The 26,727-nt window shown below is 32.0% G+C and overlaps 1 protein-coding gene across 2 annotated transcripts in view; it reads right to left on the reverse strand.

The window, feature by feature from the left end:
* Dll (homeotic protein distal-less) overlaps window positions 1-26,727 on the reverse strand; it is a 152,815-nt gene that overhangs the window by 73,822 nt on the left and 52,266 nt on the right. For both annotated transcript variants that reach the window (XM_081735855.1, XM_081735856.1), the window contains one exon: window positions 14,011-14,192. In XM_081735855.1, the coding sequence (XP_081591981.1) occupies window positions 14,011-14,192 (182 nt within the window). The remainder of the gene's footprint in view (window positions 1-14,010; window positions 14,193-26,727) is intronic.

Raw genomic sequence — 26,727 nt, forward strand, 5'->3', positions numbered from 1 at the left:
TGGATTGGAAAAAATGAAAAATGAAATGATATCTTTGAGTTTAACGTCCCACGATTGTGCCTATTGGGCTAAGGAAGATGATGATTAAAGCAAGTGAATGATGATGAAAGAATTGATGGAATGAGAAAGTGGAGGAAACGAGAGTACTCCGAGAAAACAAACAAGCAAGATGTTTACTTTACCGGAATCGAACTAGGGACTTCACACATCAGAGATATGCGTTCTACCACTAAGCTACCGTGCCCTCTTGGCTGGATTGAAATTTAGCGCCCCTCACAGCACCGACGCTATATGATACGTGAATCTACAGTTTAAGGTAATATTTGAAACACTATAATGCATTCAAACTTCATAGCGCTTCTGCTGGGAATCGAACATGGGACCCTGTGCATCAAACGTGCGAGCACTAGTCATTAAACTAGTGGCGAGAACTCCATGAGTTTAATGGTGTCTAAAACTTTCTTTCTTTGTTCTATTGCTCGGTTGTCCTGTCCTTCGGTTGTTGAAGCCTGGATCCTATCGGAAATAGAACCCAAAACTATCCATATCAAAGGTGATCGTGTCACTCATAAACATATCTTAGAGATCATGACTGTTTAATTTCTGGAAGATCTTATCCTTCCACGCTTAACTTTTGAAGGTACCAAACGTACTACAGAAAATTTTCAAGCTATACTTTTTTTTTCTCTGATGTAGTAAAAACAAAAATTTCTCTACGACTATACTGATTTTTTTTAAATAGCAACTATGTGCTGAAAATTTCGGTGATAATTAAGTGTTTTACAAGGCACTTAAAAGAAAAAAATATAATGCTTTATTCATTATCTTATTCACTAAATCCCTTTTACGCCTACGAATATTAAAGATAAAAGGACTCTACGATAAGCATATTATTGTTTTGAAACCGTTCCTTGAAATTTAAGCGTCAATTCACCCTACATAGACAACCATTTTACAGTTATCTTTTGAGATTTTAAAGTAAATGTGTTCTATGAATTTTACTGCTATTGTAGTTGGAAAATGAATTCCATGAATTTTGTTATTTATGGAGTAGTTTTTTTTTTTTTAACGTACACATAAAGATAATTCTACGGATCCTATCATATTCAAGATACTCTATAAGGAAGCCTTCGAATATATTTCAAGTTATTACTTGAAATTTTAGCATAAATTAACTTTACAGATACGATATGATCATATTAAAGTTACCCTTTGAAATTTTAGTATAAATTGATTCTAGGGATATAATCTGATAATTATAAAGATATCCTTTGAAATCTTAGTCAAATGTATTCGATGAATATAATAATGACAATTTCTAAGAGATATTTCGAAATATCAACGCAAATAGATTCTACGAAATGATATGATTATTTTAAAGATATCCTTTCAAATCTTAGCATAAATTGATTTCATGGATATGATATGATATGATATGATTTTAAAGATATCCTTTGAAATTTTAGCATAAATTGATTCTGTGGATACGAAATGATAAGTTTAGATATCTTTTCAAATCTAAATTGATTCTATGGATATCTTAGCTTAAATTTATTCTTTGGATATGCTATTTTCAACATATTCTTTGAAATTTTAGTGTTCGTTGGGACTGTGAACATAAAACATTATGAAAATATTGAAATGATCACCAATAAATTTCCCTACTTTTCTTAGGTTATAAACAAGTCTCTCTCTCTCTTTCCATTTTTTTTTTTTTAACTTATTTCAGATGTTTTGTTGAATAGGTTATTGCTTCGACTTTTCACGCTAATGACTACAGGAACAATATTTCATCCATGAAATTGCACTTTAAAATATTTGGAGTGGTCAAGAAACAAACGTAGGTTCCATCACCAGCCACGATATAACAGCACCTGTAACGGTTATAGCATACTGTAGTTATTGGCTACTGTTGCTATACTTTTAGGCTAACGGCAACCGGTATTATTATTAACAGTAGTAGTGGTAGTAGTAGTACTAATGTTTGCTAAAATATGATTTCTTTATTTTTTTATTATTAATAAACAAATAAATACAGGGAGGAAGTTAGTTCTTCGTTCACAAGGCCATACGTACAGCATTTGGTCATATAGTAAACACGCGTGAGTAATATTATTTTCACTGCAGCGTCATTAAGCAGAACGCCTGCCGCCGCTAATCCAAGCGAAACTAATTGTGTTCTCTGTGTTTTCATTGTTGCGTCATAATACCTATATTTGTTATTGTGCGTAGTCACTCGTAAGATGATTACAGAGGCAGATATGAATTATATATATTCGTTATGCGTATCTACACACACGCATATATATGTAAGGAAAATTTCTCCTGTACTCAAGGCAATGCAAAACAAATAAGGTACCGATTAATTAATAAAATAGGGCTACCAACGTTCATCTAAAAAAAATGACTAAGGGTTTGTTTTTGACAATGACCTCATATAACTCAACTACACTTTATACTTAATTATTAAAAAATAACTTTTTCTTAAGAAGTTACAAATGAGTGGTATAACAAGCTGAATCCTGACCTGAGACAATGTTGAAGCGAATTAATCAATATAATCCAATCTTAATTGTTTCTTTTCTTTTGTAATTTGAGGCTTAATTATACGATAAAATAAATGATCCAGCTGTTAACATTGACCTTCTGAAAGTGCATCCGATAACGACCTGTCTAGATGAATATCTCAGCATAAGTATATAGCATTTAATACTGGAACCCGTATATTTATAAAAATTAACATAATAATAATATATTTACTTAAGTATATACAAAACAGAATTAATTAATCGTTATTGCATTATATTTAAAGGAAAGGTTGTAATAGTCCAAGGACATTTACGGTCAATTATTTGATGTTTAATTTTATGATTTCTTTCATATTGCTGTCATCGCACGTGTATAGGGAATGGTAAATAAGGATGCGTGTGCTTTAAATCTTGTTATCACTATGGTGTTAATAGCCTTTAATGAACTCTTAGATTCCCACTTAGGTAACACCGCTTCTACTTTTTCTTTCAGATACTTTATGTGAAAACAAAAACATACAGAAACACTAAAGAGAGAACAAATATTGTAGTTTTTCTTTCTCTTTTTTGGCTAAAGCACTATCTGATGAAAATGTGTTCAAGTTTTATAGATGAAAGCTATAATAGATAGAAGAACATTGAAGTTTTATCGGCTAAAATACTAACAGACTAATAAATAGCCCTAATTTTGACAATTAAAGTAATAATATATGAATAAGCATTCAACCATTATTGGTTAATGCACTAACAAGTGAATAAACATTGAAGACTTATCATTTAAAGTACTAATAGATGAATAGATATTGAAGTTCTATCATTTAATGTACTAATAAATGAATATATATTAAATTTTCATCATATAAAGTACTAGTAAATCAATAAATATTAAAGTTTTATCATTTAAAGCGCTATTAAATGAATAAATATTAAAGTTCTGTCGTTTAAAGTATTAATAAATGAATAAATATGAAAGTTCTATCATTTAAAGTACTAATAAATGAATAAATATTAAAGTTTTATCATTTAAAGTACTAATAAATGAATATGTATTAAAGTTCTATCATTTAAAGCGCTATTAAATGAATAAATATTAAAGTTCTGTCGTTTAAAGTATTAATAAATGAATAAATATGAAAGTTCTATCATTTAAAACACTAACAGATTAATAAATATTGAAGTTTTATGAAGTAAACCTCAAGCGAATGAATCAGTATTGAAGTTTTATCATTTAAAATATTAGCAAATGACAGATGAGTAAGGGTTTATTAGTAAAACACTAATACATGAACCAATATAGGATATCGATTGAGGACTGTTTAAAACACGAGTAGACCAATAAATATTGTAAATGAATTATACAGGGAAAGTTTATTCGTTAAAACATTAATAGATGAATAAATATTGAAGTTTCATCTGTTAAAGCACTAAAACGTAAATAAAAGTAAAAGTTTATCGATTCAAGGATGTATAGATAAGTGAATATTTAAATTTTATAGAGCAAAGCATTAACTGATTAATTAATATTGACATTGTCAACAAAATCACTAATGGATGCATGAGTGTTGACATTCTACTGTTTAAAACACTAATAAATGAATAAACAGAAAAATTTCATCTCCTAGAGGACTAGATTGAAGTTGATCGATTTGAGAACAATAATTTTTTTATGCTGAAGAACTAATGGGATGAAAGAGTAGTGAAGTTCTACCGTTTAAAAACCGTTACGAGATGCGTGAATATCAAAGAATCATTGGCTAATGTTTAAATAGATGAATAAATATATTCATGGATGTTTTGTTTCTTAAAACATTAATAGATTAATAAATACAGAAGTTTTATCTATTAAAGCATTAATGGAGTAATGTGCATTGAAATTTATCGATTCGAGAACTAATATATTGACGGTTATTGACATTTTGTATGCTAAAGAACTAATAAATTGGATCATTAAAAATTGAAATTTTGTTACACTAGTGGAATAATAAGTATTTAAATGTGATTGTTTAAAGCATTACTAGATGAATAAATATTGAAATTATATGAATTCAATAAATAAGTAAATAAATAAATAAATATTGAAGTTTATCGATTCGAGTACTAATAGATGAGAGAATACTAAAATTTTATATGCTAAACGAAGTTTTATAAGTTAAAGCACTAATAAGTGAATAAATACTGAAGTTTTAAAAGAAAAACTACTACTTGATGGATGAATAGTGAAGTTAAATTTATTAAAGCACCAATAGATGGACAAAATATTAGCACTAATTAATGAATAAATATCGTATTTTTAACTTAGGTTAGGATAATAGTGTTTGAGACAATATTAGTATCTAAATTTCATGGTTGTATCTTTTAAGTTATCAAACATTTTTAAAAATTATAATGAATGATTAGGCAATCGGTCAAATGATACTTTTTATTAAATAGAATAAAATACTCAAATATTACAGTGGTGTTTTAGTACCACAAAGGTCTTGCATGAGGCAACAATTACTCCAATTCTCGACTCGACCACTGAACCATGGAGATTACACTATATATTTATTGTATTTTAATATTCGTAATGATGTATCATCTTTAACTATTGCTCTGATGTTTTGGGTATCTTCTATTAGAAAATTAATATGTTCGTAGCATGAGAACTTATTGTGAATTTTGTACATGGAATGGCAATGTATCAAACGCAAAAGACTATTGTGGTGTGAATGATAGTTTAGAAAACACACTTTATTACATCAAATGTTACAAGTTCACTTTCATGAAAGATAATAATGCAGACGTCGCAATGAATTAATGAAAGCGTGACAAGACAATGTCGCTTCTTCTTTTCTATTGTAATGAAAGAGAGAAAAGTCGTGATTTTAAACAAGGAACGAGAGTCAAGGTTAAGCATTTTAGAGCTTTAACAAGACGTAACGACTCATATACTTTTGTAACCTCATATATATATATATATTCCTGGAAAAAATTCGTTTTGTTGAACACATGCTTTTGCATGGAATTTCCTCTTCTTTAAAATCAATCCTAACATAACTTTTTCACACGGAATACTACATTGGTGACACATGTAAAGGAAAAAAAATCTTCCAGCTATAATTTCCACGAACTTTTCTCTCTTGAGTGTGGCACGCACATTTGAATTGCTAGGACAACTTGTGCACGTATCAGTTCATTTCGTTTCGCAAGTAGCTCAGTGTTGCCAGAGGCACAAATAATGCCCTTTCTCTTTCTTTCTCTAGCTATCTATCTGTCTGTAGCTATAACTGTTAAAATTATTACAATAATTATTTTCTGTAAAATTCATTGGAACTATAGACCATTGTGGTATATATTGCTTCTTGTTGTACTGTTTAATAGATTAATTGCTAGTTAGCCTTCTAATAGGTAGCAATATTAATTAATCTTGTTATTAAGCACTTGATGTAATTTTCATTTATTATATAGTCACACCTATTAATTTTTAATGTTTTAAAAGTTAACATCAATGTAATTTCTTCAATTGATATTACCTATATGTGTTTTTTTTTCAGCGGATACAAATTTAATATCAATTAAATGTAATTCTTTAGCTACCATATATACGCATTCCTTAACGTTCTTCAAGTTTAAGTCGTTTGCTCACATTTGCGATTAAGAATTAATTTTAAATATATAGTCTTTCCATAGTCACAATTCCTTTTATATTCGATTGCAAGGGAGAAGCTTAAAAGAAACATGCTATAGCTAAAATGTACTGCATATGTCAGTTCGTGTGTGTGTATGTGCCTTTCTATAACATCAAATATGGTGATAGTTTACATTTTGAATAAATTGTTGCTTTGTACAATAACAAGGAATACTTTATTAACATATCACTCCTAGATTAATAGTCAAAGTCAGATGGTTAATGTCACATAAGTTAACTGTATAAATTAGGAACTGTTTTTACGTTATAACAACGTAAAATGAAAAGAATTTCTAGATTTTTTTAAAAAAAAGCGTGTCTATTTAGAAAATTTGTATACTTCCGTAATGAATTTTAATTTCAGACGAATGAGCAAAGACAACTATCGGAAGTTCGTTTAATTTTTATTGTTATAAACATATCAAAAGCTGTTACGTTACAATGTTATCAATTATACTTGAGCTGATATAACTTTTTGAATTTTATATATGAGAGAATTTTGAATATTGCAGAAATGTCAACTTGCCACCGCACGTTTTGAATATACATTATAAAACAATTCTTAACTTTCTATGGCTAATTATGTAAGCAACAAATTTGTCTACATTTATTTTTAGTTGGGGAAGGAGGATTATGGTGCTCCTAGGGTCAAATTTGGTACCTTTGAAAACGTAGTTAAGACACTTGTTAAAGCTTGATTATTATTTTATTAATACGCTATTTTATTTATAACTATTTTATTCATTACTATTCTAATAATAATAATTTACTTTACTAATAATTATTTTATTAATAAACTATTTAATCTATTTCTATTTTATTGATTAAAATTTTATAGATGAAAATAGGTAATACAAGTTACAATTCGAATTATATAGAAAATTATAATTAGAATTATAGTTTGTATGACTGATTTGTAATTAGTTTTCACGCGATAGGGGCATTAAAACTTATACTTTAATATGGCACTTTGAATGTCCAATCATTGTAACTTGGTAAACAGTTTACAAATGCATTATTTTTCATTATTTTAGTTTGAAATTACTGGTATATATATATACGTATATATATATTTAAAAGCACTAACATTCTCACATTAGTGACTGGAAAAGTGTAATGTTCTGAAGTCCGCCCAAACATCTAGAAACGAAATTCCTTTATATATTAGCTTAGTGTCTAATGTATTACTTCTTTATTGATTAGAATTTGAGATTGTTTGAGATATTTTTATATCTTTACAAATATAATTGCGGGATATGTTCGTTTAAAAAATTTTAGTGAAAAAGCCGTAATAAATATACATGCAGAAGTACTATTATTGCAATAGTAAACAGACTTATATATGTATAGGTGTGTGTAATGTGTATATGTCACCTTCACACGCTCAGACACCTACATTTCTTAACTCTATCTAGGTTTTACTTAGATAAATATAATGAATAAATAATGGAAATACACAAAAAATATAAAAGAGATTTACTTTGTTTCTGAACATTATTTGTATGGAACGTCGTATAAATAAGTTTACATCCATATGTGTATTATGTTTGCATGTTAACCCATATAGACAGACACGAGACGTTGGGGCGTGTTACACTGACGACTGTAATATATATACATAAGTAGACATATAAGGAAAAAAGAAATATGTGTTCTTCTGTCTACGTGTTTTTATATTATTACAAGTTATACTAAACTTTTAACCTATACTAAGTCTGGTTGCAAGTTTCTTGCCGCTTTTCTCCATACCTTAATTGTAAAGAGTTTCTTTCTCGTGATAGATTTAACGCTAAGTTTTAAGATCTCTTTGGTGCAAGAGGATAGAGTTTGGTTCCTGTTATAAGTTATGTGGTTGAGATAAACAAACCATTCGTATTTCCCTAGATACTGAAAGTGGATCTCCTTTGTCCGAAAGAGAACACTTGTTTCGAGAATTCGTCTGAATATTTTCCATAAAAGTTTCAAGCTATTATATTAGAAGCCCATAAATTATAATGAAGTTTTCCGCTAAGGAATCAAATAAATTATTATAATAATAAAGTTATTTTATGTCTACTTGTAACAATATATTTAAATGATTTACAAAGAGACAAATAGCTGTAAGTATTCAGGTTATTTTGGCCCATAATACATGAGATAAAACTGTGTTGTAAATGTTTTGTTTCCACTAGTTATTATTTTAAAAGATAAATAACGAACAAAAAAATTGTTTCTAGGATAATGGTCAGGAAAGTATTAAATTGAACTTAGTAAACAATAATAGTTAACGTTGTATAATGTATATAATAATAAGGATAAGGGTAGTAAGGATACACCACCTTAGTAGATTTAATCCTTCATTCTATTCGAGTTGTATTCTAATCTAATTACTGTCTAAGGTAAGGTACTCCCAATATGCTTTTATACTAATGAATAACGTGGAATAAACAGTGTAAAACTATTCCCCCAGACGGAAAGGTATTTTATCACATTATTGTACAAGTTACATTGAGTGGAGATATTAGAGCTTACCCTTACTTCAAGCAAACAAAACGGTTTCTTCAATATTATCACGATTAACACTTAAAAGAAAAAAAAATGAAATTTTGGTCTTACAATAAAACTTTTGTTTACTATGTATCTTTTTTTTTTTGTTTTAAAAAAACTACATGAGGGTGCATATCGAGACATATAGAAACCGATGCGCTGCCCACTCATCACTCAGCTAACAAGTTGTTTCGAGTTACTAACCACAATTTTTCCTTAAGTATCTCAGTAATTAAGTCAAATATTGCAATAAAACAATCCAGTCCTAGGTACTATTTGCAGTAAATGGAAACAGCTATATAAGTGTAAACAGATATATTGACACACTATATTTGTCTAGTACAAGTACATTATAGTAATAATGGTTTTGTTTGACGTGAAAGTAATTCTGTAATGTACAGACAGCAAGTAGACAGATAAAAAGCACGAGAGTATGTTTATGAAGAATATATATGTGTATTGTATAGGAAAATAGGCATGTGTTTTGAATACGCATGTACTATTTCCTATACCTTCATACACATGTGTACAGAAGTGCGTGATCTCATAAGTTAAGAATTAGTAATAGCATCATCACGTCAACATAAATACAGATGTTATCTAAACCTGGATATGGTATATATGTATATATATATATATACTTGCTGCGACTAGGATACATTATTGAAAAATTGGAAAATAGCATGTCGTGTCATATCGTGTTGGGGGAATACATACACGAAACAAACCCGACACTAACACATGCATGTACCAGAGTAAACAAACATAACACAAGAGGGAAAAAGACAACCGACACATAAAACATGCATCCATATTATGTGGTGAAAATATAATATCTAGTTTTTCTATGAGACCATGTATTCAGTACAGCATTATTAATACCTTAGATGATGATTACAAATATCGTTTTAAATTGCTATGTCAAATCTGTGTCAATATTGTTTGTTTGTATAACACATTTGGTACAGTATGTTCATGGTATTTTATAAGTAATAACAAGGGTAATAGGATTTAATAGAAAATACATTCTTTCTCTTCTCGTTACTGCGTTAAATTTCCGATATGAAATAAACGGAGGAAGTTATTGGAAGTTCTATTAACACAGACAAAGACACAGAAATGAACAAGTATATATTTACAAGTGTGTGTACATATCTTAACTATAAATAAAACTACATGAACTGACATAAAATACATGTACTTCCGGTTGACATGGAAAGTTGAAATTTGGCGTGATTGTAGCTTTTTGGTACTAATCAACAGAAAAATTGCCGCAAGTGAATATTTTAAAGTTTTATGGAGTCAAAAGGGCGATGAAGAAATTCCCCATTTTATTTAAATAGATGTTTTTTTTAAACCTGTAATATCATATTTTAGGTACTTGGAATTGGAATAAAAACTTGAAATTCGGAATGCTTGTACGTTTTCGTTATCATTACTTAAGTAAATCACCCATAATTAAAAATTTCAACTTTAGAATGGTTTATGGGCATTGAATAATCTTTGCCATGTTATTTGTGTGGGGCATCTACATCCTAAAATTATTGGGCAGTTTTTGTAGGGTTCCAATGACTAGATTTGGCACAATTGTAGCCTTCCGAGACTAACCAACAGGAAAATTACCAAAAGTGAATATTTTTTACTTTTAGGCTGTCTAAAGGAGGGATGAAGAAATTCCCCATGTTATCTAAATGGACCTTTTCTTTTTGACCTATAATCTCATATTGGAAAAATGACGAAATTACCATGTTATTTAAATGGGCGTTTTCTTGAGATACAAAATCTTATCTTTTAGAAAGTTGAAATAGGAAAAGAAACTTCAAAATTTCGAAAAATTGTGGGTTTAAGAGGTACAAGGCCGTAGTCCGAGCAAACGCAGGAGTCTGGTGGCGGAGCCCTCATCTATCCGAAGGCTCGTTCAATTTAAAATTCAACAAAATAATTTCCTTATTTTTTTCTTGATGTTTCATAATGTATATAAAGTAATATGTAATGCATGTTTTAACAAGGAATGATGTTTCATAGGATGCTTGATTTTATATTTTCACAGGTGATAGTACGTTACTTTACAATATATATATATATATATATAGGGTGGAACAAAAGTATGTATGCAGCCTGATACTGATCAACTCATTGCTTTTTATATAATTTCTTATTGTTATCCATCAGATAGACTTAGTTTCTTTATTATGTGCTCTTAAAGCCTTTTCAGATATATCTTAAGCTTGGAACAGCCGTGGCAAATAAAACCATAAGCTAGAATGTTATATTTGATCAATGCAGGGGTGTATACCTACTTTTGGGCCACCCTTATTGCTAACTTATTGTTAACTTCCTTGCATCTCTATAGAAAAAAAAGTCATTAAGTATGTCCCTCGTTCATGCCGTTTGGAGTAAAGAAAAAAATAGACTGATGGATAATGAAAATGAATTATTATGAACGAATTGGTGAAATGTAAATATAAGAAGAAATGGGAAAATCCATGAGAAAACTCACTGATACGACGTTGTCTAACACAAAATTACATGACTTAGGATCGAACCAGGGACCCCGCACACTAGAAGTGTCCGATATTTAAATATCTAGAAATTTGTCTATAAAAGATTACCCATGTCTATTAGAAGTAAAAAGAAAAATATAATTTTAAATTTTCTCAATTACAATGTACTTGAAACTTGCGGAATAAAGAACATGTAAGAACGTTGGTCGATTACTCGCAACTCTTCTCTATGTTACTTTTTTTATGTATTGATAAAATAAAAGAAAAAAATTCATTATAGCGTGTGACACTTTTGTTACTATGTGTTGTCTTATAACATGAAAGGGAATAATAATAATAATAATAATAAAAATAATAGAAGAAAAGAAGGGAGAACAATATTGCGTCATAAAACTGGCAAACAAACCCGATAACCTGAAACAATTCTAGTTAGCTCTCTCGTTTCTAATCAAATACAGGTCCATATCACAGTTATACGTAAACAACTACTGTACGACGTATTAACGTAAATAAGCAAAGAAAGAAACATGTAACTTTATAACAAAATAAGACTATTCAATATTCGTGTACAGTCAAATGAATCGTTTTCAGAAGTATTTAGAAATGTACGTTCTTATATTAGTCAGGAAAAGAAAATTATTTCTACGCTACCAATATGGAGTCGTTTTAAAGATTTTTCATTGGTTCTTGTAATGTAAATAGAAACCAGGTAATTAATTATGGTACAGAAGTGGATTCTGTGAGCATGGCTTGAAAGCTTCGATGCAACATTTTCCATGAACACTTTTCAGTATAGTATATATCGGATCTATAAAGCTTTTTGGAAAAAAATGGCACAATAGCACAATGTAAACTTCAGATACATTAATGCAGCTGTACTTATGGAAATTTCAGAGGGTATATTAAAGTTTCTATTTATTGTATTAATAATTGAAAACTTCACATGCAAAACAATTATTAATATAACGAATTACAATTTTAATATGCCCTCTGAAGTTTCCGTAAGTACAGCTGCATTAACGTATATGAAGTTTACGTCGCGCTTTGTGCCATTTTTTCCAAAAAGCTTCATACACTTGAGGTATGCTATGCTGAAAACTGTTTATAGGTCATGTAAAAAGTAATTTTTTAGAAAATAAAGTAGATTTTTAAAGTAAATTCACTGGCCATCTCACCGTTAGCTACCTGTGAGAATAGAAATATGATTATATTTTAAAAATGATTGATATGGGAAAGGACCAATCATTTATTGTTTTATTGTCAACCGTTAGTGTCACAATGGATGATTATAATGGTTTTAATTTCATTTCATAAAGTTTATCAGCGATTCTTTGTATTTTACTAAAGAACAGTATGTTTACAATGTAGTATACGAACGGATACAGTGTACATAGCATACGGTAAACCTTATAAGTGAGCTTTTTCGTGCCTAAGTTTTATGTGTACGCGTCTTTGACGTAGGAGACCCGGGTTTGATTCCCGATGGAGGATCATATGGTTTGGTTTCCACGTTAAGTTGTAGGTCCACACTTTATATAGCCTCGCTGCTGAAAGGGACGCTAAACTGAAAGTTAAAGTCAAACCTTACAGGTGTAGAACATGGAATTAGTCTTCTATGTAGAAGATAAAAATAATCATACGAGTAAAAAATGAAATGAAATCTTTGAGTTTTACGTCCCACGGTTATGCCGGTTAGGCTAAAGGAGATGGTGATGATGAGTAATGAATGAAATAGTGGAATGAAGAAAGTGGGAGGAAACGGGTGAACCCCGAGGAAACCCAGGCACACGGTGTTTGTCCACCACAAAGTTCACTTGGTGGAGGCTGGGATCAAACCCGGAACCCCAAGCACCAGAGATGAACGCTCTACCACAGAGCCACAGCGGCCCCAATCATACGAGTAGTTGACGACCAAATTTTATTCTTGTGAACCAGAATAGATACTTGACAAATGTTACTGTAAGTTGTTCTGAATATTAAAAAGTGACGAACGAGTGAATGGCACTGTGTTGCAATTTAATAGAAGTATAATCGTCGTAACTTTCTTTTTCAAGACCATACAAGAAAAAAAAAACGAATTGGTGAAGCTATACGGTATTTAAGCGAAAACAAGAAGCCTTATTGCAGAAACCTCAAAACAATGTTAAGATGTGTTTTACGCAATGTAAATGGAAAACTTTCGGGGGTCTGTGAGCTTCTATACCCTACCATTGGTATGGCTTTACCTTCCGACAGTAATGGTCCAATCATGGGTGACCAAAAGGACAGGTAATAAAGAATGTCATTTTAATTTTAGGGAATTCAAAAGAAGATATCTAATGCAATATTTTAAACTAGTTTATCAACTAAAAATTTGTTTACCAACTAAAGGAATGTATAGCAGAAAAAGAGTTTTCTTCTAAAAACCAACTCATACAAGGGACCAAACCATTAGGTAAAATTTAAAACTAGTATTGCTATTTTAAAAGGTCTATAAGCAGATGGGCCATTGGGAAGTTTGAAGATGAGTCCTACTTGGTTCTAGGTGCCAATTTCTGTATATCTTTGAGGGGAATTTAGAATTGTATGTTTAGTTGTCAGATATCCAAGCGAAGTTATCGAGCTCCTGCGACCCCAGGATCAGGACCCGTATTGAGCTCCAACAACATTTAACAGGTAACTTCGACCTGAGTGACAAGTACACATACGTAATATTTCTCATCACACTATTTTTGTCAATGATTCCAATTCGTACTTCTTTTTTCTATATTAAATTTACTTGTACAATGGTTATAACTCTACTCACCTGAGTCTGTGTTAATCCTAAGCTAGCCGCTAATTCCGCTCGTTCAGGTAGTGCCAAGTATTGCGTCCGCTGAAACCGCCTGTTCAACTGTTGCAGCTGTAGACTGGAGTAAATTGTTCTAGGTTTCCGCATTTTCTTTCCTTTTCCGTTTACACGAAGGGCAGGGTCGTCCTGACCCTTGTCTGAAATAGTACAAAAAACGCAATTAGACATGTTAACTTAATACCATTTACCTATTACAGAACAAGTTCTTTTGTTTATAAAAACAAATAGCAAATGTAGCTTTAAAAAATGTACTTAATTCAGAACAATTCCTAACGTTGATGCAGTTAATGCATAGTACAAAGTAAGATGGTTTCTTAGACTGGTTTCTTAGAAAGTGAGACGCGAATTTAGAATCTGGTCAAGGGGTTATACATGGCCATGTTTCACTTTACGACGGTGGAGGGCAATCATATAATCGTCTTTCTGTCCTTTCATATAATCGTATAGTTCTTGGATAGTACAAAGAAATCAGTCGCACGATATTTCGACTATCCAAATGTCCGTTTATTTCTCTGAAACGAGATTTCCTGCAGGATTCCTGTAGGAGAATTGTGGGTTCTTTGCAGGATAATCACTTGCCTTGTGATAGGTACATCCTATTGTAATCCAAGGGAAACCCTATGGACACTTTCATTGCCCTTAAGTTCATACTACGAGTCTGAATGTCTCGGGACAGGTATGGAATATTCAAGGGACCCCGAGGACATGTTGTTACTTCCTGAGTATACAGAAATACATTTATCAGATGAGAAATATCACTCAAAATGACTTCTGCCTTTATTACGAGTGTGCATTATTTCATGGAATAATTGTTTAGTCTAGAAGGTGAAAAATGTCAACACCAAATTTCTTTAAACGAAGTACAGGATAAAGAAGATCAGTATGATCACACCATTAAAATTCCTTATCATTTCAAAGAAAACAGAAAAATAATTTCTCATACAAATCAATGGGCTAGAAACTTAATATGGCGCAGGTACTCCACTTCGTTAACTTTGAAGTGAAGAGATGTAATGAGACCAAGGGTGTAGAGACGTTTCCAACTTTGTAACAAGTCACTTGCTAGTTATCGAAGAACATATATTTATGATGAGAAGGAGGAGGAGGAAAAAGAAGAAGAAGAGGAAAAGACATGTCTTCATAGTATGTTTGATAACATTAAACATTTTTTGTACATAAATTATTTTAACCCATCGAAGTAAGAAAACATCCTACGTATATAATAATTATTTAGTCTCAATTATTTTTTTAAAGTAAAATCAAAGTATAAGGATTTTGCATTAAAATAGATTCCAATTTGATCTAAATTGTTTTTACTAAATACGTAACTAAATAAATAAAAGTCTGTTAGTTTTAACTTATAAATGGATTCCAGATAGGAACATCTGGCAGGTTCAACTTTGTCTTTCCATTATATCATAATTTGGTTCACTTCAAACATTATGGATTTTTTTTTACATTAATTTATGTCTGTATATCTTGAAACTTGTCCTCGATAGCACATGTTCACTCTCATACACACATACATAACATAATGTATTTCTTTTTTTACTGCAGTCTACATGAAATGATGAAAATAAATACACAAATATGTCTGAATGAAATGTTTAAGTGCTACGAGTATATTATCCTACTACAAAAAGATATGCATTAGAAAACAGCTAATTCGATATCTGTTAAACCGAAATTTCGGATAATCTTCCAACATTATAGCTATTGTATGACATACGAGCACATATTTCCGATTGGAGGGAGAACATACTAAACAAAAACAAAAGAGGGAGGGTAGGAAGTAAGTGAGTAGAATAAAACAACAATTGGTAGTGTACAAGTTTGGACCCCAGAATAGCGTATCCGCAAAACCATTGATGTTCTTATTTGCCTATCTTTTATCACACTTCAGCCTGATCCTTTTCCAATCTACGTAATTTGCTGTGAATGGGAGCAAAGCGCTGTCACAGAGTATAGCGTTGGAAACATCTGCCCTAAATATACCAAACTAAGTATAAGAATATAAATCTCGTGTCTATTATGAGTACCATATCCTATTCATATTACAAAAACATATAAGTTTGTGGGTAATATGAAAATGCAAACTAATATGCAAACTTTAAAAAATTTAAGAATTAAGGGTTGCCTAAACATCTAATATCTCAGTCTGTCAGCCACGCTAATTTCCAGCAGGTATCAGTCACGCTAACAGTTGTCACTAACTGCACTGCCTTCTACCTGACTCCAAGAGATGTCGCTAGAGTATATACGAATACGAATTGCATAATTTATAATAATGTGCAACTTGCATACGAATCGAAGACTTCAAGGAAACAATTAGTAGGCTATAAATCAACAGACAGGTTAACATGTAGTACTATTTATTAGGTTTTATTCATAAGGTATATGGGGTCTAAGGTGGCTCAGTGGTAGAGCTCTTACTTCTGGTACCCTACATAGGGTCTCTGGTTCGATTCTAGCTCATGTCAAGTGCTTTTGTGATGGACAAACACTGTGCATGGGTTTCTTCGGGGTTCTATCGTTTCCTCCCATGTTCTCCATGCGACCATTTCATACACTATCATCATCAGCACCTATCTTAGCCTCGGTGCGTAATCATGAGAAAAATTTAATTTCATTTCCATTTTCAAAAGGTATATATTTTTTTAAAATCCAATGTAAATTGGACATTTTTTGCACTTACTACCAAAACCACTATATCAAGTACAATGCATGTGGAGTTGTTCGTTCTCTGTATTACTAACATTATTATCTGAAGCAATAAAACTAAATATATTTCAAGTAATTGACAGAAGCGTACATTTTTCAATCAGTTATATTTCAGTTACATAGTGAGGTTTAGAAACTTTCTGGACCCCACTTTCTATTCTTTGAAAAATTATTTACTATGAGTATTTCCGTTTTCTTTTAATGTGTCTCACTCTTTGCTCTTTGTAAATGTATTTAACCAAAGAGATATTGTCTTTAATCCTTAGAACAACTGGTAGCAAGATAATATGCCACAATTCAGAGCACACGATGTGTTTGGAACCTCAAGTTGTATTAGTACGTACTGTAGTAAAAGTGTGGGAATTTTGGATAATCCGAAGAGGCATCGATCTAGTAGGCACCTATTGGCGGAATCCCACCGTACATGAAGGTACATTTCACTGCATGTTTTGCTGAGTATACAACTTTCGATGAATATATATATAAGTATTACAGAGCTTATTTCCAAATAGATATACACGAACCTTCTAAATTAATTATTAATATTAACCAAAAAATAATATAACCAATTTTAAATATATTTGATAATGATCATGGTCACTTTAACGCAATTTGATACATACGTTTAAATACGAGGGTATTTCCATACGTTTACTACCTGACACTGAAATATCGATCCGCTGATGGGATACAATGCCATCTATAGAAGAAATAAAGTATGATTTTCAACTGTCTCGCAGCGTCGGTTTATTGGAGGGTCATTTAAATGAGTCGCTGTGCATTGAACTCGCATATTGCATTGCAAAGCTACATTTCCCACGACTGTCGTTGCCGAGGCTACAGTGCTAGATTTGGGTTGAAAGGCGGGTACTCACTGCAGCCTCGGTAACAACAATTGTGTGTACTGGAGTATTATCATGCAGTAAGCGAGCTCAACTCACAGTATATCAGCCTGTGAGCTGATTCAAATGACTGCCTCCAACGAACGGACACAGCTATACAGTTGAAACTGATACTTTAATTTTTCCATAGATGGCACTAGATTTCATGAATGGCTTATTATCAATGGTACGATATTTCCGTACCATTTCAGACCTGAAAGTTTTGGAAATATCCTCCTTTGTAACATTAAAATTATTTCCGTCTAAAAAGAAACTCAACTTTAGCTTTCAGGGCCGCGGTGGCGTAATTGGTAAACTATTTACCAATTGGACGAGCCCTCAGTAAGAATGGGGTTTATTTCTGATTCTACCCTCGCTTCAATACGTTTCAAGAGTTTCCACAACCACGATAGGAAGGGTGTTTGGAAAAACTGAGGGGCTTGGGGGTGCCTTATGTTGCTTATGACGAATAAGTGTGAGTCATTATCTCCGCATCTTTTGGAATTGATATATCATAAATCGCGAGCTCTGGCTCAATCGGCTTAGAGCTCAATGAATGAGCTCGAGCCTGTGAGCATAAGTCCTTTAAAGTTTATAGCAAACTACAGCCTAAGTGCGAGCCTCAATGGGGATATTGGGAGCGAGTGTGAGCTAGTGTAAACCTCATTGAGAATATCAGACCCGAACTCGAGCAGGTGTGAGTCTGAGTGAGTGTGAGTCTTTTGAGATTCGTGAGCGCGAGTCTCTTTGAGAATAGTGAGCCTGAGTCTGAGCGAGCCCGAGTAAGTCCCGATTACAAACGCCATCTCTTTCCCGGAGGCCTGATTGAACTACTCCGTACAGACAATATTTATTCACTTTTTCCTTAACTTCAGTTTCTATACCAGCAACTCAATATTTTGATAAATACATTTAAAAAAAGATGTTATCTTCATAGAACGATAGGTTGATTCGTTATAAGTTTCGAAACATCTAGTTTAGTCTTCTTAAATATAATAATAAAAAAATCGAAATAATCCAACATTTTATTCTAAAAATTTTCAGTTATTAGTTAAAAGAGACACAAAAAGAATGTCAGTAATTTGGAGCACCAGATATTTAACCGTAAATGTTCCGTGTTACCGAAATTTATGTTCCTCCCATAAAATCATTAAGGAAAAATCTTATATTTTAGAAGAGTTTCGTTACAAATTCCTGCCAAAACTTGAAATAAATATTATAAGCATAAACACACAAGCTTGACCACACTTTCACAGAAGTTAGTGGTATTTTTTTTTTCAAAAGGTCCGGCGGATAATGCTCTACAATTAGCATGAGTATAACTTTCAAACAATGTCATGTGCAAGCATATGAATGAAGTCTCTAGTACAACCTCTGTTCATCTATTGATACGTTTGAGCGAGAATAATAGAACCAGAAAAATAGAGTGAGAATAATAGAACCAGAAAAATAGAGCGAGAATAATAGAACCAGAAAAATAGAGCGAGAATAATAGAACCAGAAAAATAGAGAAAGAATAATAGAACTAGAAAAATAGAGCGAGAATAATAGAACCAGAAAAATAGAGCGAGAATAATAGAACCAGAAAAATAGAGAGAGAATAATAGAACCAGAAAAATAGAGAGAGAATAATAGAACCAGAAAAATAGAGCAAGAAGAATCAGAAAAAAGCACGTATATTTATTGTTTGGTCACAAATGTTTTGAATTCACTGGAACTCTACCTATAATCAGTGCAAATTTTAACCACGATTATACCATTTTTGCTCAAATTTCTTACCGTTAACTACATATTAAATTAAATTAACAAATTTAATTGAACAGAACCTTAACTGACAACTGAATACAATATTTCAGCCAGAGAAGTAATTATCAATGATATTTTTTGCTAATGAATGATAAATCAATCTGTGTTATTTTCTCTTTTAGTTCTGGTGATATTGAGGTATTTATTATATTGACATTCAAATATGCAGAATAGCACAGTAATGAAACAATGTAGCAATGTCTATAACAGTATCACATACAGGCCCGTATCCAGAGGGGTCTCTAAATTTGTACTGGTCCCCCTAAAATTTTCACGGTAGGCTCGCAAATGAACTTTAATATGGTTGATTCGCCCCCCCCCCCAACTTCTACCGGCTCTCCCTACATTTTTGAGCTGGCTACGGGCCTGATCACATACAATTATAACAGATGTGGTTGCAAGAATTTTTATGTAGCATTGAATATTGAAAAAAGTGTAATTGATAAAGTGTGAGTACTAATACATAAATGCTTAATTAATGTAGCGAGATAAGCGCACAAGACAAAAAGATAGTCACCCTTCTTGAGCTAAAATTGGTACAGCTCTATTATTGTACGTGTGGGCGGCGTCTCACTGCCAAATGTGTGGCTAAATAATCTATCACTGCTGACGCATAAGCATAACAATTAACTGGTCTGAATGTGGTTGCATCAAAACGGTTTATCAAGCATAAATTAAACATAACTTTCTTACAAGGCTGTCTGTATTCTTTATTATAAATTAACGTTATCTATGTTAATCTATGTTATCTATGATTTCAGTTGAAATAGTAGTCTGAAAAAGGAAGTGATATACTTCCGAAACTGTTACATTTCTCGTTAATTTATAATAAAGAATACAGACAGCCTTGTAAGAAAGTTATGTTTAATTTATGTTTAAGATGGACACAAGGCCTTTTTATAAAAATATCTATGTTGGTTTATCAAGATGAATCGAACCAAAAAAAGATAATCGTGTTAGAGTGGATCTATGAAATCGTAATCGTACTAAATGAATTTGAACGATTTGTTGAGTTATCAAGACGGACTCTTCAACATTGTCACAATGAATATCCTAACGCGCGTGCGAACACAAAAAACGGTGACAGAACTGTGATCGCAAGAAAACATCCTAATTGACGAATAAGGGACAGCTGATATTTCAATAAATTTAATGACTTCAGACCTTTTCTTAGACCATTTAAACCTAATTCGTAATTTTCTAAATGTAAGTACAAAACATTACTTGTGTTGTAATACAAAAAGAACATGCCAATACATACATATTACGATTTGGGGGTACTTTCGTTACTATAATACTTTAAAATTAACAGTGCATTTACTGTAGAGACATGATGGTCTGTCTTAAATTAAATCTATCGAATAGATGTAATGAGTGAAAATGAAATAATTAAATTCATCTTGTGTGCAAAAGGCCTTATGCCATTGAAATTTAGTTTACGCAAGTAGTATATGGGGTATTCAGAGTAGAACGGAATCAAGTACAATTACCAAAGTCGTAAGGAGAAGAGACATAATAAAGTTTGTAGAAATGTTAACACAACTTTTTACATTACATGAGCTATACAACGTATGGAATCTTTTAAACTCTCAAATGAGCTTCATATAGAGATGATGCAAATGACCAAAAAGTAGACTTGATTTGCTTGTGCACTGAACACACCATATATGCCTATATATCTATTTGTTGAATATGCATGACGAATACCTACAAATATGAAAGAAACACGCTCATAATTACAGTTACGTTGCTTATAAGCGTGAACATTTTGTGGTCATAAATTTTATTGTCCGATTGAAGAAAATAACTTTTATAAGAAGGAAATAATCATTTAACTAATCTTATACAGATGCTGTTAGCTCCATCAGTACTAAAACTAAATGGCATTACAAATCATGAAGAAATAGCTAGATAACTTTTAATTCAATTATGTGTTGTCAGCACATCGTCTGCAATAAGCATTGTTGATCTGACAGTCCGTTATTGCACACGATAATTCTTGAATGAAAGTGATTTTATTCAATCCATTAACGTTATCACGGGTAACGGTGGCTATATCTGGTTTAAAATACTAACATTCCCTAGCTTGTATGCAACATGCACGATAACAAAGATATGTTGGTTGCCTATAATACAAGGATGAGTAGATTTTCTTATTCGGCAAAATTCTTTAAATTATTCAATACATTATCATTATCACTATCATGACTAATGACTATCTATAACTCGTTTAAAATATGTAACACTCCCGAGCTTCTATTCAACGTGCACAGCAGCAAAGCAATGTTGGTTGCCTATAATGGAGAATATATAATTTGTCTTACTGTAAATGCCCCTCCGGAATAACCCGTACATGGAATCACGCGATCTTCTTCACTGTCTTCAGCATAGTCTATTATTTTTCTTAGGTCGTTGATAAAACAACTATCACCTAACCAAACCTTTACAACCGGTCTAAGTATTGCTGGATATAGACGTCAATGACTAACTGTAGTATCTCCTAATTGATGCATTAAGTCTCGGGTTTAACTCCAGGTGAAAGAACTTTGGAATTTGAACACATTATGGTGGTTCAGATTCCATTTTAAAGTGTAGGTCCACGTCTCATATAGCCTTAGTACTCAAAAGGTAACAAAAAACCAGAAACAAGCAAGTGAAACAAAAGAAAAAAATTGGTAAACTATGAGAGTGTTATTAATTAGTCCAATACATTGTTATAAGAAGAATCAGACAATTTATTATTATTATTTTTTGCGACGTTACACTACCAAAATAACGTTCTTCATATTTCATCCCTATCAACGCTACACCCCCAACCAAACAAACCAAACTATACTGTGGTAATTAACTACATGATGCTAGAACTTTTGGTAGGTATACTCTCATTCATTTTCAAAAGTATAGCATATACCCACCCAGTATGCACTCATTGTTTCATAAATTTAAGATGTGTATACACGGAGCTATAAAAATTGGCAATTATATGTCGTATACTTCCGTACAAGTCCCATTACGTCGCTGGTGGTAATAAATTTTAAAAAATCTTATATTAACACTAGCATACTCTTTCTTCTACCCGGGGGTCGCGGTGGCTCAGTGGTAGAGCATTCACCTCCGGTGTTTGGGGTCTCTGGTTTGATGCCAGCTCGCGCCGTGTGGACTTTGTGGTGGACAAACACGTGCTCGTGGGTTTTCTCGGGGTTCTCCCGTTTCCTTCCACTTTCTTCATTCCACCACTTTATTCATTTCTCATTATCACTGTCTCCTTTAGCCTAACCGGCATAATCGTGGAACGTAAAACTTAAAGATTTCATTTTATTTTCTTTCCCCTTTTTCTTCTTCCCTTGTAAGATAAATATTAAAAATAAATGCTGAAACACATCTTTGATTATATTAAATGAAAAGTCTAAATATTTAAATTTTATGTCTCTAATTTAGAAGAATTTCAAGATATGGTCTTCCTGTTATAACAATTGTAGTCCCTCCCTTTTCTCTTGATAAGGGAAGAAACAGTGAAAAATGTGTCTAATTATATTGAGAAGTACATATCTCAAATTTCATGTCTCTAATTATTTTAAGTGAGAAGTACATATCTCAAATTTCATGTCTCTAATTATTTTAAGTGAGAAGTACATATCTCAAATTTCATGTCTCTAATTATTTTAAGTGAGAAGTACATATCTCAAATTTCATGTCTCTAATTATTTTAAGTGAGAAGTACATATCTCAAATTTCATGTCTCTAATTATTTTAAGTGAGAAGTACATATCTCAAATTTCATGTCTCTAATTATTTTAAGTGAGAAGTACATATCTCAAATTTCATGTCTCTAATTATTTTAAGTGAGAAGTACATATCTCAAATTTCATGTCTCTACCTTTTAGATATTCGAAGACATGGGTATTTTACTAATAATTACCACCTCAATTTCCTAACTTCCCTGTCATTTTTTTAAAAACTTCCTTAGTAGTACCTTACGTCACAAACCCTTTGCACTGTCAATATTTGAAGTTTCTAGCTTAAGCGGTTTGGCCTCAGTGTTGATTAGTCAGTCGGTCATGACTTATATTGTATATTAAGCAAAGATGTCTATATCTCCAAATCTGGGAAGGATAGGGACATGAAATTTGGAATATAGATTTCTCATTTAAAACAAGTGTGTTTCGTTGTACACTGTGAAACTACAGTACAAATAAATAGATAAATAATAATACATTTCCAAACGGTTTTATAACTACTGGTTGCGCTAACTTTGATTATTAAGATCAAAGATAGAATATCTTCCTCGGACGCTGACACCATATCAAAAACCCATAGCTTGCTATGTCTTACTGTTTTTTTTTTTTTTTTTATGGCGATTAAGATTGAAACTGGAAACCGTTAAGTTGAATCAATTTCGAACTTGATAGATGGTTAACGGAGGAGATAGACTCTTCCTCTTGGGAAGCAGTATCGATTACGAAAAATTTCATCTCGATATATGTATCTTACCGTTTGTGCCCTACAAAAATCAATATTGAAACTTGAAGTAGTACTAAATTTTAACCACTTCCTGGTTTTGGTGATTCAGTGTTCTTGCTTGTGATGGTATATAATCCTGAGACCCTGAATCGATTACAGAAAAACACTTGTCGCTATTCATTACCATTTATTTTCTATGGCAATAAATATTGAAACCGGAAATAATTAATTTGAACCACTTCTGTTTTGAATAGAGGGTTAACGGGGTGGTGAGAACTTATTTCTGGGACGCTTAATCAATTGTAGAAAACCGCATCTCGATATCTCTCACCGTTTTTGATCAATGAAAATCAGTCTTGAAACCGGAAGTAGAAGTAAATTTAACCATTTCCGGTTTTGGTAAAGTGTTGCAAGTTGTGGTGATAGGTTGTCTTGAAACACTGAATTGATTGCAGAAAACAACCGCTATTTTAATTTTTCTGCTAGGGTGATAAATGTTGAAACCGGAAATGGTTAATTTGTACCACTTCCGGCTTGAATAGAGAGTTAGACGGACGGACAAAACCTCTCTATAATACTTCCGATACTTATGTATAGCATAGTTACAAAGTCTAACAAATGAGTTTTGTTTCACAGTGTGGAGCTATGACAGATTTCCAAAATATAAGAGTAAGTGGCCAAATGGTAACAAAAAATTTACCATCTCCTCTGTTAAGACTCGTCAAGAGTTTGATCTTGTTATATCGCACAAAATCGAATCAAGTATTATTAAGCTGTACCCTTGGTACAAATTCAAATTAAGACAAAAAAAAAAAAAATAAATAAAAATTTTAAGAAACCCGAGCACATTCATTTACATTTATCATTTTTCTCGACTGCAGATGAATACTAAAATATTCTCTTAATAAAGTTGTCTGATGCCACAGTTAATACATTTAAAACAAACAAAAACTGCTTTGCAGAACTGAAGAATACAAATAGTAATGAGAATAAAGAGATGACGCTGCTGGTAGTCAGTCATTCAACAATCACAAACAGTGCCTTTACCTCTTTTTAATGCCTGTCACGTGAACAACACTGTTACTTTCTAATTAGATGCCTGAGAATTATGAAACTTTGAAAAGATTATGCTGTTGCAGTGCATCTGTGCTTTAAGTTCCATTTTATCTCGTAAGTGCAGGAGATTATCTTTCTGTTTATCTTTGAAAAAAAATTTGGGTTAAGTTTAGAGTTACCCCTCCGCTTTTTATAAAAATCAGGAAAATTTACAGAAGAAATGAGGTAAGAAATGATAATTTGAAGTTTTTATTTGATGTTTAGGAATTTAAGTTCGGCATGAGAGTTATGTTTAATACGAGAAAAGATATGTGGAAGTTAGTACTATTTGCCGGATGCGGAAGCATTCGCGGAAGGTTTCAGCAGCATGGTAGTTGTAAAATATGGCGAATATGGCGAACATGTGTAATGGATGCTCAAAAATAATGAAGAAAACCTTTTAAATTTTTGTAAAGCCAACGGAGTACTAAAGTTAAGTGAAATGTAATAATGTTTAATATTTTAAGCACTATTTTTTGCAAAGTCCAAGGGCACTTACAGACTGGAGGGGCAACTCTAAACTTAAGCCAAAAATTTGTAATATTAAAGAAATATATTTTCAAATGTGGTGCCTACCATAAAATGACCTGCACGTTGGTATTGGTTTCAATTGTGTAATAGAATTACGGAAAGTTGACGGAAACTTCACATTATTATCGGAGTAAAGACAGTTTCCTCGAGTCTAAATTGCTAACATACATTCTTTTCATATGTGAAAGATCAATTCTTAGTATAAACTGTATAGTACGTGGTTCGTATCCCACATCAAGCTGTAGATCTACGTCTCTTGTAGCCTCAGTGCTGGAAAGAGAAACCAAACCGAGAAACGAAAGGAGAAATTAACTAAACCAAGAGACAGTTGTTAGTCCAATAAGATTGTAGGTATAAGCTTTGTGTGACAAAAGTCAAGAAATGTTTTTGCGACGTTCTTATAAAAATAACGTTGTTCATATTTGATTATATCAATATTCGTAGGCAGAAATCACGAAAAGGTGTTTGAAAATAAAATATTTTATATGACTTTATCTCTTCGGTTAGATTAGAGTAGCTTCCCTAACTATTTTCACAGTTTTCAATAACAAAATATTATGTTAAATTAAGCTACATAATATCCTCAATGACATTCTAGACCTTTAATAGCTTTATTCAAGCCTGCAAAACCAAGTCTGTAGGCTTGCACAAGTCTGGATTTACATGGCTGCAGACTTTTCACCAATTATATATATATATATATATATATATATATAAAACTTGCTAGTTTCTCGATTGCAAGCTTGTTTCAGACTTGACAATAGGCTAATACATAATATAAGGCTAGATTTAAAAGTGCTTTAAATTGACACACCTGTCAAGCATGACTTAAAATTTATACTTGGTAAAGCCATACACAGAGAGAACATCTGAGGCAAAGTCTAACACGCAAGCGTTCTTGTGCAGCCTTTATTCTTACATCTGATCTAAGCATACACAGAATTATACGTCAAGGCTATCTGGACTCGAAGCATAACTTAAAATTTACACTTGGCAAAGCCATACACAGAGGGATTTCTAAGGTTAAGTCTATCAATGAGAATTAAGCACACACTTAGACTTACTGTATACGTGCTTGCTTACTGGGATACTACAAAGTAAGATCTCTACTAATACACTAATCTGCAAGTTAGAACTATTTTTACTCTTTCTTATGTCATTACTGGATTATTACTCT

The sequence above is a fragment of the Thermobia domestica genome, chromosome 13 (assembly GCF_964235325.1).
Source record: "Thermobia domestica chromosome 13, izTheDome1.hap1.1, whole genome shotgun sequence".
Classification (NCBI taxonomy): domain Eukaryota; kingdom Metazoa; phylum Arthropoda; class Insecta; order Zygentoma; family Lepismatidae; genus Thermobia; species Thermobia domestica.